Here is a 13,664-nt window from a genome sequence, read left to right as displayed (position 1 = left end):
AAGGAAGCTGTTTTCAATTGATCGGGTTTCCGGAGTGGTGGGGAGATCGACCCAAAGGAGGAAAAGGGGCTGGACGGACTGGAAACGCTCGTGGCAGAGGCGGTGGAGCTGGGCAGTGTGGCAGAGGTGCAAGCAGAGGCGTTGTTCGCGCCAACAAAGCAGCTGGAGCGAAACCCGGCGCTGGAACCTCCGGGTTCTTCACAGAGGAGGCTGAAGGTGCTGGTTTGGCAGGAATCACGACTGCACAATGGAGTCAGCTTATTGAGTTGTTAGGGCAGGTCAAAACTAATGAAAAATTACATGGTAAGACTGAAGATTTTAATTGGATAATTGATACGGGTGCTACACATCATGTAACTGGTCATCAGGATCAGATTTCCAACATCCGCAGAATTTCTACATGTCCAATTGGCTTGCCTGATGGAGAAATTGCCGTGGCCACTCATGAAGGAGATGTGACATTACCCGGGGGCTTGAGTCTGACTAATGTTTTATTTGTTCCCAAATTAAACTGTAGTTTAATTTCTGTGAGTCAGTTGCTTGGAAAATCTTAATTTATCATTCAATTAACTGATGAGTTGTGTGTTATCCAGGACCGCAAGACGAGGAAGGTGACTGGAATCGGTGAATTATGCGATGGACTATATTTCTTTCGTGGGGTTCCGAAGAGCAAATCAGTTGCAGTTGTGGGCAGAGATTCGTTGGAATTATGGCACAAGCGTCTTGGGCATCCGAGGAAGGAGATTGCTCAATTTTTACCCTCGAATATGGTATCTAGTAGAGTTAATGATAAAGAACCTTGTGATGTGTGTTTAAGTTCTAAACAAACTCGTAGTAGTTTTTCTACTAGTATAAATAAAGCGGATGATATTTTTCAACTTGTGCATTGTGATTTATGGGGTCCTTATCGGACTGTTTCGTCTTGTGGTGCTACTTCTTTTTTAACTATTGTGGACGATTTCTCGCGTGCGGTCTGGGTCTATCTTTTAACTAGTAAAACTGAAGTGTATGCATGTTTTATGCGATTTGTGGCTATGGTTGATCGCCAATTTCAGAAAAAGATTCTGACTGTCCGAAGTGACAATGGAACTGAATTTAATTGTCTTGGTAAATATTTTTCTGATCATGGCATATTGTTTGAGACTTCTTGTGTGGGTACTCCACAACAGAATAGACGGGTTGAACGTAAGCATAGACATATTCTTAATGTGGCTAGAGCTTTACGGTTTGAAGGTAATTTACCAAAGTATTTCTGGGGTGAGTGTGTACTTGCGGCGTGTCATCTTATAAATCGCACTCCCTCCTCTGTTTTGAAAGGTAAGACGTCGTATGAGGTTTTATTTCATAAATTGCCTTCTTATGAGATGTTGAAAGTGTTTGGTTGTCTTTGTTATGCACACAATCAACGCACTCGTGGTGATAAATTTGAGATGCGAAGTCGTAAATGTGTTTTTGTTGGGTATCCATTTGGGAAAAAGGGGTGGAGATTGTATGATTTAGACACAAAAGAGTTTTTTGTGTCTCGTGATGTGAGATTTTATGAGCATATTTTTCCATTTGGATCACCATCAAATATGGACAATGAACCTGTTTCTGCACTGTCTGATACATGGATCAATGATGAAGAGACGAACAGTTTAAAACTAGACAGTCCTGCGTCAGAAAATAGGACAGAACCAAACCCAGAGATTGCAGTACCAGGTTCTTCAGAAACCGAAGCTGAACCAAACCCGGTGACTGAATCTCCGGGTTCTTCAGAAGCAAGGCAGGAACCGAATCCGGTAATTGAAAATCTGGGTTCTTCTTTACTGGCAGAATCGGGTCAGAATGAGACAGAACAGTTTGGGCAGAATGAGGAAGAGGTGCTAGGAAGGGGCAAACGAACAAAAGTTCCTTCATCTAAGCTCCGGGATTTTGTGACTCACACTGTAAAGAAATATAGTCCACCCCAAGCTTCATCGATTTCATCATCTCCCTCAGGTACACTATATCCTCTAACTCATTATGTTAATTGTGATAAATTTTCTGCAAAACATCATAGATTTCTTGCAGCAATTACAAATGCAGTAATCCCACGTAATTACAAAGAAGCAGTCAAAACTGAAGGGTGGCGTGGTGCAATGGCTGCGGAAATCAGTGCTCTTGAGGAGCAACATACTTGGGAACTTGTGAAATTACCGCCTGGGAAGAAGGCTCTAGGCAGCACCTGGGTTTATACAGAAAAGCGAAATGAGAAGGGTGAATTGCTGCGTTATAAAGCGCGGTTGGTCTGCTTTGGCAATCATCAAGTGGAAGGGATTTATTACAATGAGACTTTTGCTCCAATGGCCAAAATGACAACAATTCGAACTTTCTTATCCATTGCAGCTGTGAAAAAGTGGTATGTACATCAGATGGATGTTCATAATGCATTTTTGCATGGTGATTTGGAAGAAGAGGTATATATGAAGCTTCCACCTGGGTTCAGTGCAGATTCGCAGGGTTTGGTATGTAGATTGCGCAAATCTCTGTATGGATTGAGACAAGTACCACGGTGTTGGTTTGGGAAATTGATGGAAGCTTTGAAGAGATTTGGTTTCAAACAATCTTATTCTGATTATTCTCTTTTTACCTTTACAAAAGGGAGTATTCAGATCAATGTGTTGATTTATGTCGATGATATGATCATTGCTGGAAATAATGATGCTGCTTTGAATGCTTTTAAAGCATATTTAGGGCGTTGTTTTAAGATGAAGGATTTGGGAGCCTTGAAATATTTTCTTGGCTTAGAAGTTGCTCGTAACTCTGAAGGTTTCTTTATAAATCAACGGAAGTATGCACTTGAGATTATTGCTGAGACTGGTCTTCTAGGCGGCAGACCTGCTGTCTATCCTATGGAGCAGAATCATAAACTTGCTCTTGCGACGGGGGAATTACTGGAGGATGCGACAAAGTATAGACGGCTGGTGGGGAGGCTCATTTATTTGTCTGTTACTCGTCCTGATTTGGCTTATGCTGTGCATATTTTGGCGCAATTTATGCAACAGCCTCGTATAGAGCATTGGGAGGCGGCCCTGAGAGTGGTACGCTACTTGAAGAAAAGTCCTGGTCAAGGTATTCTTCTTCGGTCTACTAGTGATTTGAGTTTAGTTGGATGGTGCGATTCTGATTGGGCTAGTTGTCCTCTTACTCGGAGATCTTTGACTGGTTGGATGATATTGTTGGGTTATTCCCCAATTTCTTGGAAGACGAAGAAACAGCACACGGTTTCTCGCTCTTCTGCGGAGGCCGAATATCGGTCGATGGCTGCTACTACGTGTGAGTTGAAATGACTTAAGCAGTTATTGAAGGAGTTGGGGGTTAATCATCCAAAGGGTATGCGCTTACTCTGTGATAGTCAATCTGCAATTTACATTGCGAAAAATCCAGTTTTTCATGAGCGAACAAAACATATTGAAGCTAATTGTCATTTTGTTCGTGATGCAATTCAAGACGGGCTTATTTCGCCGTCCTATGTGCCTACAAAAGTACAATTAGCAGATATTTTTACTAAAGCCTTAGGACGAACGCAGTTTGATTTTTTAATGCGCAAGTTGGACATTTGTGACTTACATGCTCCGACTTGATGGGGGGTGTTAATTCCTAATTAGTGTTAATTCCTTTTTATTATTAGATTAGGAATTGTTTTCCTTTTGTGTTAATTCCTAATTAGTGTTAATTCCTAATTTGGTTTTTCCTTTTCCTTGTGGGACAAGATTTTGTACTTGTATAAATATGTGAATATGTGAATGAGAAAGAGGAGATTTTTACCAAAATATCAAATCACATTATCTTTCTACATCAAATTTAATTTACAAGTTCAATTTCTATCAACATATGTTATGAGTACCTCATATGGTATTTTAGTTTCAAAAATCAGTACCTTCACTTTGTTGTGATTTGTTAATAATGAGTTTGCTTCAATCTCTACTCGCCATCTCCCTCTTTCTTTTAAGTGTATTATAAGTCCTTTGATTATATTGGGTTTTGGTATGGATTTTCATTCTCTCTTCTATTTTGTGCATCATTAGTTTGCATTTTAGGGTTTGAAATTGTTTCTTGCAAATGCATGATTCACGCGTTAGTTGATTTCTCTTTTTAATTCCATTTAAACCTGTTCATGGGCTGGGCTTGGGCCGGACCTAACCGGACTTGTCACAAAATTGATTTTTATTGTAATTTCCTCTAGTTACTTTGTCCAAGCCCAACCAAGCCCGCACTATATTTACATCGGGCTCGGGCCAGGCTGGGCCAAGCTAAAAGAACTAATTCCCAAGCCCAACCCGGCCCGACCCAACTAATATCGTTCTATTTTTTAAAAATTAAAATTGAACTAAAAAATTATACTATAAATATAAATAATAAAACACACAATAAACTAAATTTTAGAGGATTATTTCAATAACAATCAATTAACGCAATCCTAAATAAAAAAAATACGTTTTTTTATAGTGATAAATAAAAGAGCAGCAAAAATATGTACATGTTCACCAATTCTAAAAAAATATATGGTTTGAAAATTTTTATGTTGAAGAAATTTAAAATTTTATTTTTGGAATATAAAGTTTATTAAACTATAAAAGTTATTAAATTAAAATTTCGGGCCGGGCTGGGTTGGGCCTGGGTTTTGAGACAAATCCCAAGCCGAATCTGCTCTATATGCGGGCCTAAGCGGGCTTGGACCGGGTCGAACCTATTACAAAACATATACCTCCAAGCCCAGTCTTTGAAGAGCAGGCTTGGACGGACTGGGCGGGCTAGTAGGCTTTTGAACAGGTCTAATTCCATTTGACCTTTATGTTATGCTTTTAATATTATGAATATATGAGTTTGATTTTCACTTTCCTATTTTATAGGTACAATGTTGTCGTCTATGGTTATGCATAATAGTTTTCTAGCTACTTGATAGTCTCTTAAAGCATAAGAAGAAGAAAAAACTAGCACTTGAGAACCTTTTGTACTTTCTTTTCCCTCTAAAATGTCATGTAATTTGACTGGGTTATTATATTTCCTAAGAAAATTGTGTTTATGTAGACATAAAATCCTTTCCAATATGATTTCTTATTTATCACCACACCACTTCCTCCCTCATATGCTTTGATGTTCATCACCGCTTTTACTAGAAAATTCTCATCTACTGGTGTGAATGTTAAAACCTCAGCAATCAACGCCTATTTCCTTGGTGTTTCTTATTTATTACTGTGCGTTTTCCTCAATGATTTTTATAGTCTCAACAATTCAATGTTCATTTCCTTGCATTTCTCATCTATTGCGGGACATTTTTGTCTCTCACATATTCGTCGCCCCTTTTCTATGCTAGTCATCTGCTATGGCAATTTGTTATGATATCAATTCTCATTTTCGGCTGCGTCCAATCATTTTTACTTGTTGTACACTAAAATATGAGGTCAATTATCAGTTCTTACATATTAATGAGACAAATTAAAAGTTATACACCAAAGTGTGAAATGAGACAAATTTTGTACACCATTGATAAAATTTACCCAAAGAATTTATAGAAAATCAATTTATATATATATACCTTTATTCAAAATATCAAATCTTACACAGAAATTCATATTTTAACAACTATTTACAATTATGTCAAGTCATAATTTTGGATTATGGCAAACTAGTAAAATCAGTACTTTTAATACATTTTAAGGATTAGAATTTATAAATTAGAAGTTTAGAATATATTTTCTAGGGAGTCTAAAACTTTTAAACTATGGTACAAAATCATAATATATAGAAAATAATGACATATTAAGAATTAAGTTTGGTGATATGAGTTAGTTGTAATTTTGTACTCAATTATGATATTCATGTATTTGGCCCTATTGTATTGTATTCCAGGAATAGGCCAGGCCCTGTCGTAAGTTAGGAGTGCCGTTGCCCATGGCCAAGGCCAAAAAGGCCCAACATTTTTTAAATATACATATATAGGTGGGATATTGTAAAAAAAAAAAAAAGGGTCTACTACACAAGACTCAAAGAAACTAATTCCAATTATATCAAATGCTATTAAATTATTATTGAAACATCACATCCTTTCAAAGTAGGGTGGTTATTTTCTTTTGAAGCAAAAAGGAGGATGGTTATACGTTTTTATTTTTAAAAATTAAACAGAAAATCAATATAAATATAAAAATCCTCGATTAAAGGAAATCAATAACTGTTACCCATTTTAAAAAGGTTAAGGTGCAAAAATACCCTTAACGTTTTGGGTCAGGAGTAATTTTGCTCTTAACGTCTAAAATGGTGCAATTTTACATCTAACATTAGAGGCCAAGAACAATTTTACCCCTAACGTTGATAAATTGGGTAAATTTGAGAAATAATTCATCAAACTATCTTCTCGATCATGAATCTTGTCATCTACACTTCACACGTGCGTAATTTTATCAGTGACAAATTACAAACATATGTTGGGATGTGAAAAAAATTAAAAGACAAAAAATTTATATATTGTCTTTTGTACGAATTTGACAAAAAAAATTCAAAAAATTCACTGAATTTATAAATATTAATCTTCAATTCTATTATTAAATAATAAAAAACATGAAATATTTTTTTAAAACGAATTGATATGCAATTGGTGCAGAATAAGAAATAAAAATATCTGTGTTTTATAATAGTGTCTGAAATTGACCCAAATTATAAACGTTGGGATAAAATTGCTCTTGGCTCTCAACGTTGGGGTAAAATTGCACCATTTTAGATGTTAGGAGTAAAATTGCTCCTGACCCAAAATATTAAGGGTATTCTTGCACCTTAACCCTTTAAAAAATTAAAAAAAAAACATTTTTTCCTTTATTCGACATTTTCATATACATGAATTTCTTTTTTTTTTTTTGATAAAAAACATATATGAATTTCTTAAATGAGTATTTGAAAAAAAAAAGATTTGGAGACAAAAAAATAATGACAAGTAAAATGATCAAAAGAAGAAAAATAGAAATATTTGAAGTTATTAAGTAGGATTTAGGGATTAGTTATTAGTATCTAGAAAAAATATAATTATTAAAAATAATAGTGTAACTGTATAACCGTGTTTTCATTAAAAAAAAACCTGTATAACCGAGCAATATGACAAAAAAACTAATTTTTTTAGGGCTTTTTTATATTCTAATTATATAAAATAAGAATTTGATAAAAGCTAATAAAAGAACAAAGTTAATTGTAAAATATACGTTTGTAGTCAGAAGCAATTTTATCCGTAACGTATAAAATTATGTAATTTTACTCCTAACATTGTCAAGTTTGGTCAATTTGATATATAATTCATCAAACTGTATTCTAAGTCATGAATCTTGTCATCTACACTTCACATATAAGTCATTTATTACTCATTAGTAACAGATCATAAACATATGATTAGATGTGAATTTTATTTTAAAAAACATACTGTCTTTTGTGCGAGTTGAAAAAAAAATATCAAAATATTTTACCGAATTTATAAATTTTAATCTCCAATTCTATTATTAAATCACAAAAATATGAAATCTTTTTTTTAAAACAAACTATACGCAATTGGTGCAGAATAAAAAACAAAATATCTGTGTTTTATAATAATGTCTGAAATTGAGCCAACTTACCAATGTTAGCGGTAAAATTGCTCTTGGTTGACAATGTTATGGGTAAAATTGCACCATTTTAGACGTTGGAAGTAAAATTGCTCCTGACCGTAAACGTTACGGGTATTTTTGCACCTTATCCCTCTATATAATAAATTCTTTTGTTATAAATATAGTTAACTACACATTTAGACCTAAAAGGTAACCAAATAGTATGTTATTTTAATCCTAAAATGACCCAAATTTCTATTTTAAACTTTAAGTACAATTTTTTTTTTTTTAATTAAGAGCTCATTATCTCTTATTTCGCATATGACCCATAAAATGTCAAGACCAGGAAGTAATTACTAATTACAATATTTACACGAAAAAAGAAGGTAACCATCTAAGTAATTAATTGTATAATTTCCAATTGTCCCCATAAGCAAGAATTAACAAACCCTGCAACAATCTTCAGTAATATTTTACATTACACAGCCCATATGTCCAGAAAATGTTGATTTATAGATATTACAAGTATATCAATGTATAAGAAAAAAATTACATCCTCCTCAAATTGTCTAGCCTTGCTTGCAAATCACTATCTATCCCACCGTCATCAGTCCCAGTAGTTGCTTCGGCTTGTGCAACCTTCCCCTTTGCAGCTGGTGCAGCTACAGCAGATGATGGTGCATTCACAAGCTGGAGGATAAAAAAAATGAATTGTGGTTATGTTTGATGTGACTCTCAAGCCTAAGAACAAGGGGAAGGAAAAGGAAAAAAACTGAAACAACAATGATACCTCTTGGTTGATGTCAATTCCAATCTCATCAAGAACTTGGCTTACTAGTTCTTCTGTTTCTTCCTCTTCCTCATCACCTTCTAAAGCATCGTCGATGGCATCTCCCATGACTTCTGTTACCATTTCCATCTTTTCGTTCTGCATCTCGAACTCTTGCATAATTTTTTGTAGTGACGGCAAGTTCATTTGCCTATTCATTTGACCCATTGCTTTTGTCACACCTTTCATTGCCTCTCCCATTGCTTGTGTTGACTTCAATGTCTGCACATCATTTAAAAAATTCAATCCACTGTTTTAGTAAGCAAATGTGCAAAAGCTTCATATTTGAACTGATTTTAAAAAGAGTTAGGAGTTCGACCACATCGCAATCTAAAGATTCATTGAAGATGGTGCGAAACCCACCTCAACAGGAATTGATACTTCAAATATATCTACAGTGCTGAAGAGCATATTTGCTAATTAAAATATACCTAACTAGTCGTTTTGTAAGATATTAGCCACAGATTGCAGGTTTGAATTTAGTGTTTTGACTATGCTACCCAATTGATTGAGATAACACATAATAAGTTCTGGCAATATGCATTTTCTTTGTAAATATTCTTCAAAGTTTCACCACATATCGCTTTTAAGTATTTAGTTCGTATGTACTTTACAAATAGCAAGCAGCACATTCAAACAAAATGCAGTTCGCATAATTGCTGGATTTAGAACATTCAGGCCCTTTGAAGTCAAAAACTATTTCCTTTTTTGTTCCAAAACAAGAGTTCAAAAAGTGAGACAATCAGTATTCTAAGAGCTGCCAAAGTATAGAAGAGGTATTGAATGGGCTGCATAAGGACTTCGATTGAAGAACTGCAAAATATACCTGAATTCTAAGAGATACACCCTGGAGCTGCGACTTCAGCTTATAGAACTTTTCAATTTGATGTCTCGTCCTGATAAGGTCCTTCGCCATTACTTTTACAGCTCCCTGCAACAATATCGCAAATTGTTAGATATGTGATAATATATCAATACTTTGTTGAAAAATATCAAGTGAGGAGGACAGGAGAAAGACCTTCTATGTTAAAAACAATTTTTACAAATTAAAGCCTTTCAGCCCAAAGAAAGCATAAATTAGTCCATCGAAGCTCAATTTTCTAGCAACATGTATCAGATTAATATCTGCATTATCAAAATAACAAGGCACTCAGTATAACATCTAAACAAGTGCCCATCTTACTACCTTAGGAACTATGACACATTATAGTAGAATAACCGCAAAGCTTTCAATTGCTTTCTGTTTTACCATTTAGCTGCAAAGAAAACTCATGCATATTCACTGGACAAGCAAAACTAAAAAACCGAAGCACCACCAAAAAAGGAACTGCAAGGAAATCATTTTGTGCATTAACTATGAAACTCCTGGTTGATTCAGCAGATTAAATAGCTAAAAGACATCCAACTGCAGAAAACACAATCAGTCAAGAAAAAAGAAGCGCACCATCTGCCCTTGTTTGGCACTCTTCTTTATCTCTGCAATTAGTTTCTTTTCTTGTGTCTGTAGACCTTGCCTCTCCCTCTCTATCTCTCTAATAGATTTATCAAGCATTCTCTTATTTTCCCGCAGAAGTTCTGAAACAAAAACATCCAACAATTCAATCGAAAATTCGTGATATATAGGCACACACTTAATTATACTTCAACTCATAACAGCAGATAGGATTTGAAATTCTAAAAGTAGAGCAACCACCATGAGACAATTTCGAGGCCGATCATTAATCAAAATAAAAAAAATCCTAATCAAACACCTAACAAGCTAAAACCTGTAAACGATCATAACAACAAGAGAAGAGAGGCGAAAAGCATATCGATCGACGAACTAAACAGACATGAAATTGGACAAAAGGTTAAAAGCAAATGGAAAACCTGCGGGAGTTTTTCTCTTTCCGAACAGAAAACTCATGTCTGGATTGGAAATTCGAATCCAAATTTCAGTCGCCGGAGGTAGATTAACCGGATCTGATGACGGAATATATATACGAACGGAGATTAGATTGCTTAAGGGGAAATTGATCGTGGAAATTCTGCTACTAGTCCAGCTTTGATTTACGCGGTAGTGGTTATAGGAAGGAACTAATAACTATCGTATTTCACACGTGGCCCACTATACTGGTAGGCCCCATCACTTTTTATCTGATCTTTTGTTCTCTTCCCGTGTTGTCGATCGACTGTGTGGTACTGGGCTTTCTCGACGGCCGATACTGATGGTATTTTTTGGGTCATTGACTTCATTGATACGGCCATTGCTATATATCAAGGTGGGCTTCTTTGGCCCATCTGATTCTGCTCGCAAAAACATCTTTTCTTATATTTTATTAAATAGTCTTTTTTTTTTTTTTTTGTTTGTTTTTGTTAAGGTGAAGTCTTAAATGATGCAATTTTACCCCTAATATTTATAGCTAAGACCAATTTTACCCCTAACATTGATAATTTGGATCAATTTGAGAAATAATTCATCAAACTGTCTACTCGGTTATGAATCTTATCATCTATACTTCACATGTACGTCATTTTATCAGTAACAAATCACAAACATGTGTTGGGATGTGAAAAAAAATATACTGTCTTTTGTACAAATTAGATTAAAAAAATTTAAAAAATCACCGAATTTATAAATATTAATCTTCAACTCTATTATTAAATTACAAAATACATGAAATCCTTTTTTAAACGAATTGATATGCAATTTGTGCAAAATAAGAAACAAAAATATTTGTGTTTTAAAATAGGGTAATTAATTTATTAGTCCTTATATTTTGACAAAACACACTGTTTAGTCCATATAAGGTCCCTAATCTTTTTCTCGGTGAACTGTTTAGTCCCTAAAGTTTCTCTCGATGAATTGTTTAGTCCCTAACGTTTTTCTCGGTGAACTGTTTAGTTCCTGTTGTTAGACTCTCATGAAAATTCTGTTAGTCAATTTGGATTAGCAGAAACATCTTTCGTCATCACTGAAGCAGTTGGCAGTAAACATGAGTTAAGAATATGGAGAAAATTAAACTCACCATTGAGAGTAAGAGGATTTCCACCTTCAATTCTAACAGAAAGAGTAAGCGAGAGAGATTTGAGTCGATTTCTACCTTCAATTCAAATAGGAAGAGTGAGCATGAGTGATTCGATTATGGGTTAGGAATTCAATCATTTCTCCATTTTTTTTTGTAAGCGCGAGTTGTGAAAGAAAGACATAGAGGTGTGAATTGATTTTAACTGATAAATAGTAAAGGGTAATTTAGTCATTTCCGAATTCATAAACAGTAAAAAATCTAACAAACAGACGGAATGACTAAACAATTCACTGAGAAAAAGGTTAGGAACCTTACCGTGTGTTTTTGAAAATACATGGACTAAACAATGTGTTTTATAAAATATAAGGACTAATAAATTAATTACCTTTAAAATATTAAAGGTATTTTTTGCGCCTTAACGTTTTTTTTTAATCTTCCACTCGTCGAAAACCCGTGCGATGCACGGGGTATGAAACTTTTATATAATTTAGATAAATAAATAAATTGACATATTTACTTTTAAATAATTTTATATCATGCTATGAAAAAAATTATATTAAGTATATTTGAAATTAATATATATTTTTTAATGATAATTCAAATTAAATTAATTTTAAAAATAATTGACTACTTTTTTATAGAATTTTAACTAAAGATGAATGATTTATTTATTTTTACAAAATTCAATGATTTATACTTTTTAGAAATTTTAATACATTTTCATATTTCAAATATTCTGTGAAACAATAATAACTAGTAGAAAACCCGTGCAATGCACGGGGTATATATGAAACTTTTATATAATTTAGATAAATAAATAAATAAACATATTTACTTTTAAATAATTTTATATCATGCTATGAAAAAAATTTATATTATGTATATTTGAAATTAATATATATTTTTTAATGATAATTCAAATTAAATTAATTTTAAAAATAATTGACTACTTTTTTTTATAGAATTTTAACTAAAGATGAATGATTTATTTATTTTTACAAAATTCAATGATTTGTACTTTTTAGAAATTTTAATACATTTTCATATTCCAAATATTCTGTGAAATAATAATAATAAAAAAACAGATTAATTAAGAAATATATTAGAATATAATAAAAAAACTAAAAATTGAATTAAACTATAATTAAAATTAAATATTATATTTACGATACAAAAGAATTACAATATAGGTTAAACAAAAATTGAATTAAACTACAATTAAAATTAAATATTATATCTACGATACAAAAGAATTACAATCTATGTTAAAATGGAAGCAACATCAATATATTATTCTACAAACTATTACAATCAATACTTTTCTAATGTTTCATATGAAGAAACTTTATCAATTCAATATGTTACATATAAAAAAATAAAATTCGTAAGAATTAGTCACAAATTCATCTTAATGATAATTATTTTGGTTGATGGAATTTCATGATCACCAAGTATTCGAATTCAATTATTAATTCTGCTACAATAACCCAATATATCTAATTGAATGAGTTTAAGATGATGATTTCTCCTATTTTCATCTTGTAATATCTCATCAAGACATTCGATCAATTTGTTCTTTATTCTTTCACTATATAGAATATCAGTCATACTCACAGATATCACTTATTTGACTTCATTAATATTTTCTAATAATTATATATTCTTGAATTTTGTAAGTAAGAAAAACAAACAAAAGAATTGAAAAAAAATGAAGGGACGAAAAAGATAATTAGGAGAGAACCATCTTCCTCTCGGGGGTTTTTTTTTTTTTTGAAAATAAGAGAGAATGTCGAGACAGAAGCTTATAAAGAGGAGAGTGAAAATATTTTTTTCCCATTAATTAAACATTTTATTTTTTCTTAATGAAGTATTAAGTCCATAAATTAATTTTAGTTAAATAGAATTAAATCGCAATTGTAACCACTCAGTACAAAAAAAAAACGTTTTATAATTAATATGTGAAATTAATTATATTAATTAGAATCATTATGCTGAACATTTGAGAATTTGAAGAGATTCAAATAATAATATTTTCTTAATTAATATTTTTCAATAATTTGTCCTATGATCATATTTCATTTTTATCTGTTAAAAACTCTTGAAATACTAACAATTTTGTACGAACCATAATATAATAGTTAAAAATTATATAAGCCAATGTTGCAAAAACAATTATCTCAATATCCATAATTAATGTACATTTTTAGGATTTTGAGCATCAAAATTTATTTTTATTTACCT

The 13,664-nt window shown here is 32.7% G+C and overlaps 1 protein-coding gene across 1 annotated transcript; it reads right to left on the bottom strand.

The window, feature by feature from the left end:
* Positions 1–7,968: 7,968 nt before the first annotated feature.
* LOC136203337 (vacuolar protein sorting-associated protein 2 homolog 1) lies at positions 7,969–10,468 on the bottom strand. Its single transcript, XM_065994459.1, has 5 exons — positions 10,285–10,468; positions 9,860–9,990; positions 9,242–9,346; positions 8,377–8,637; positions 7,969–8,276 (listed from the first exon to the last, which is right to left on the bottom strand). Exons 1-5 carry the CDS (start codon positions 10,319–10,321, stop codon positions 8,136–8,138), a joined length of 675 nt encoding a protein of 224 aa, XP_065850531.1. The 5' UTR covers positions 10,322–10,468; the 3' UTR covers positions 7,969–8,135.
* Between the last annotated feature and the right edge of the window lie 3,196 nt (positions 10,469–13,664).

The sequence above is a fragment of the Euphorbia lathyris genome, chromosome 8 (genome assembly GCF_963576675.1).
Source record: "Euphorbia lathyris chromosome 8, ddEupLath1.1, whole genome shotgun sequence".
Classification (NCBI taxonomy): Eukaryota; Viridiplantae; Streptophyta; class Magnoliopsida; order Malpighiales; family Euphorbiaceae; genus Euphorbia; species Euphorbia lathyris.
Note: the sequence above shows the minus strand (reverse complement) of the source record. Positions and strands in the feature narration are given on the sequence as shown.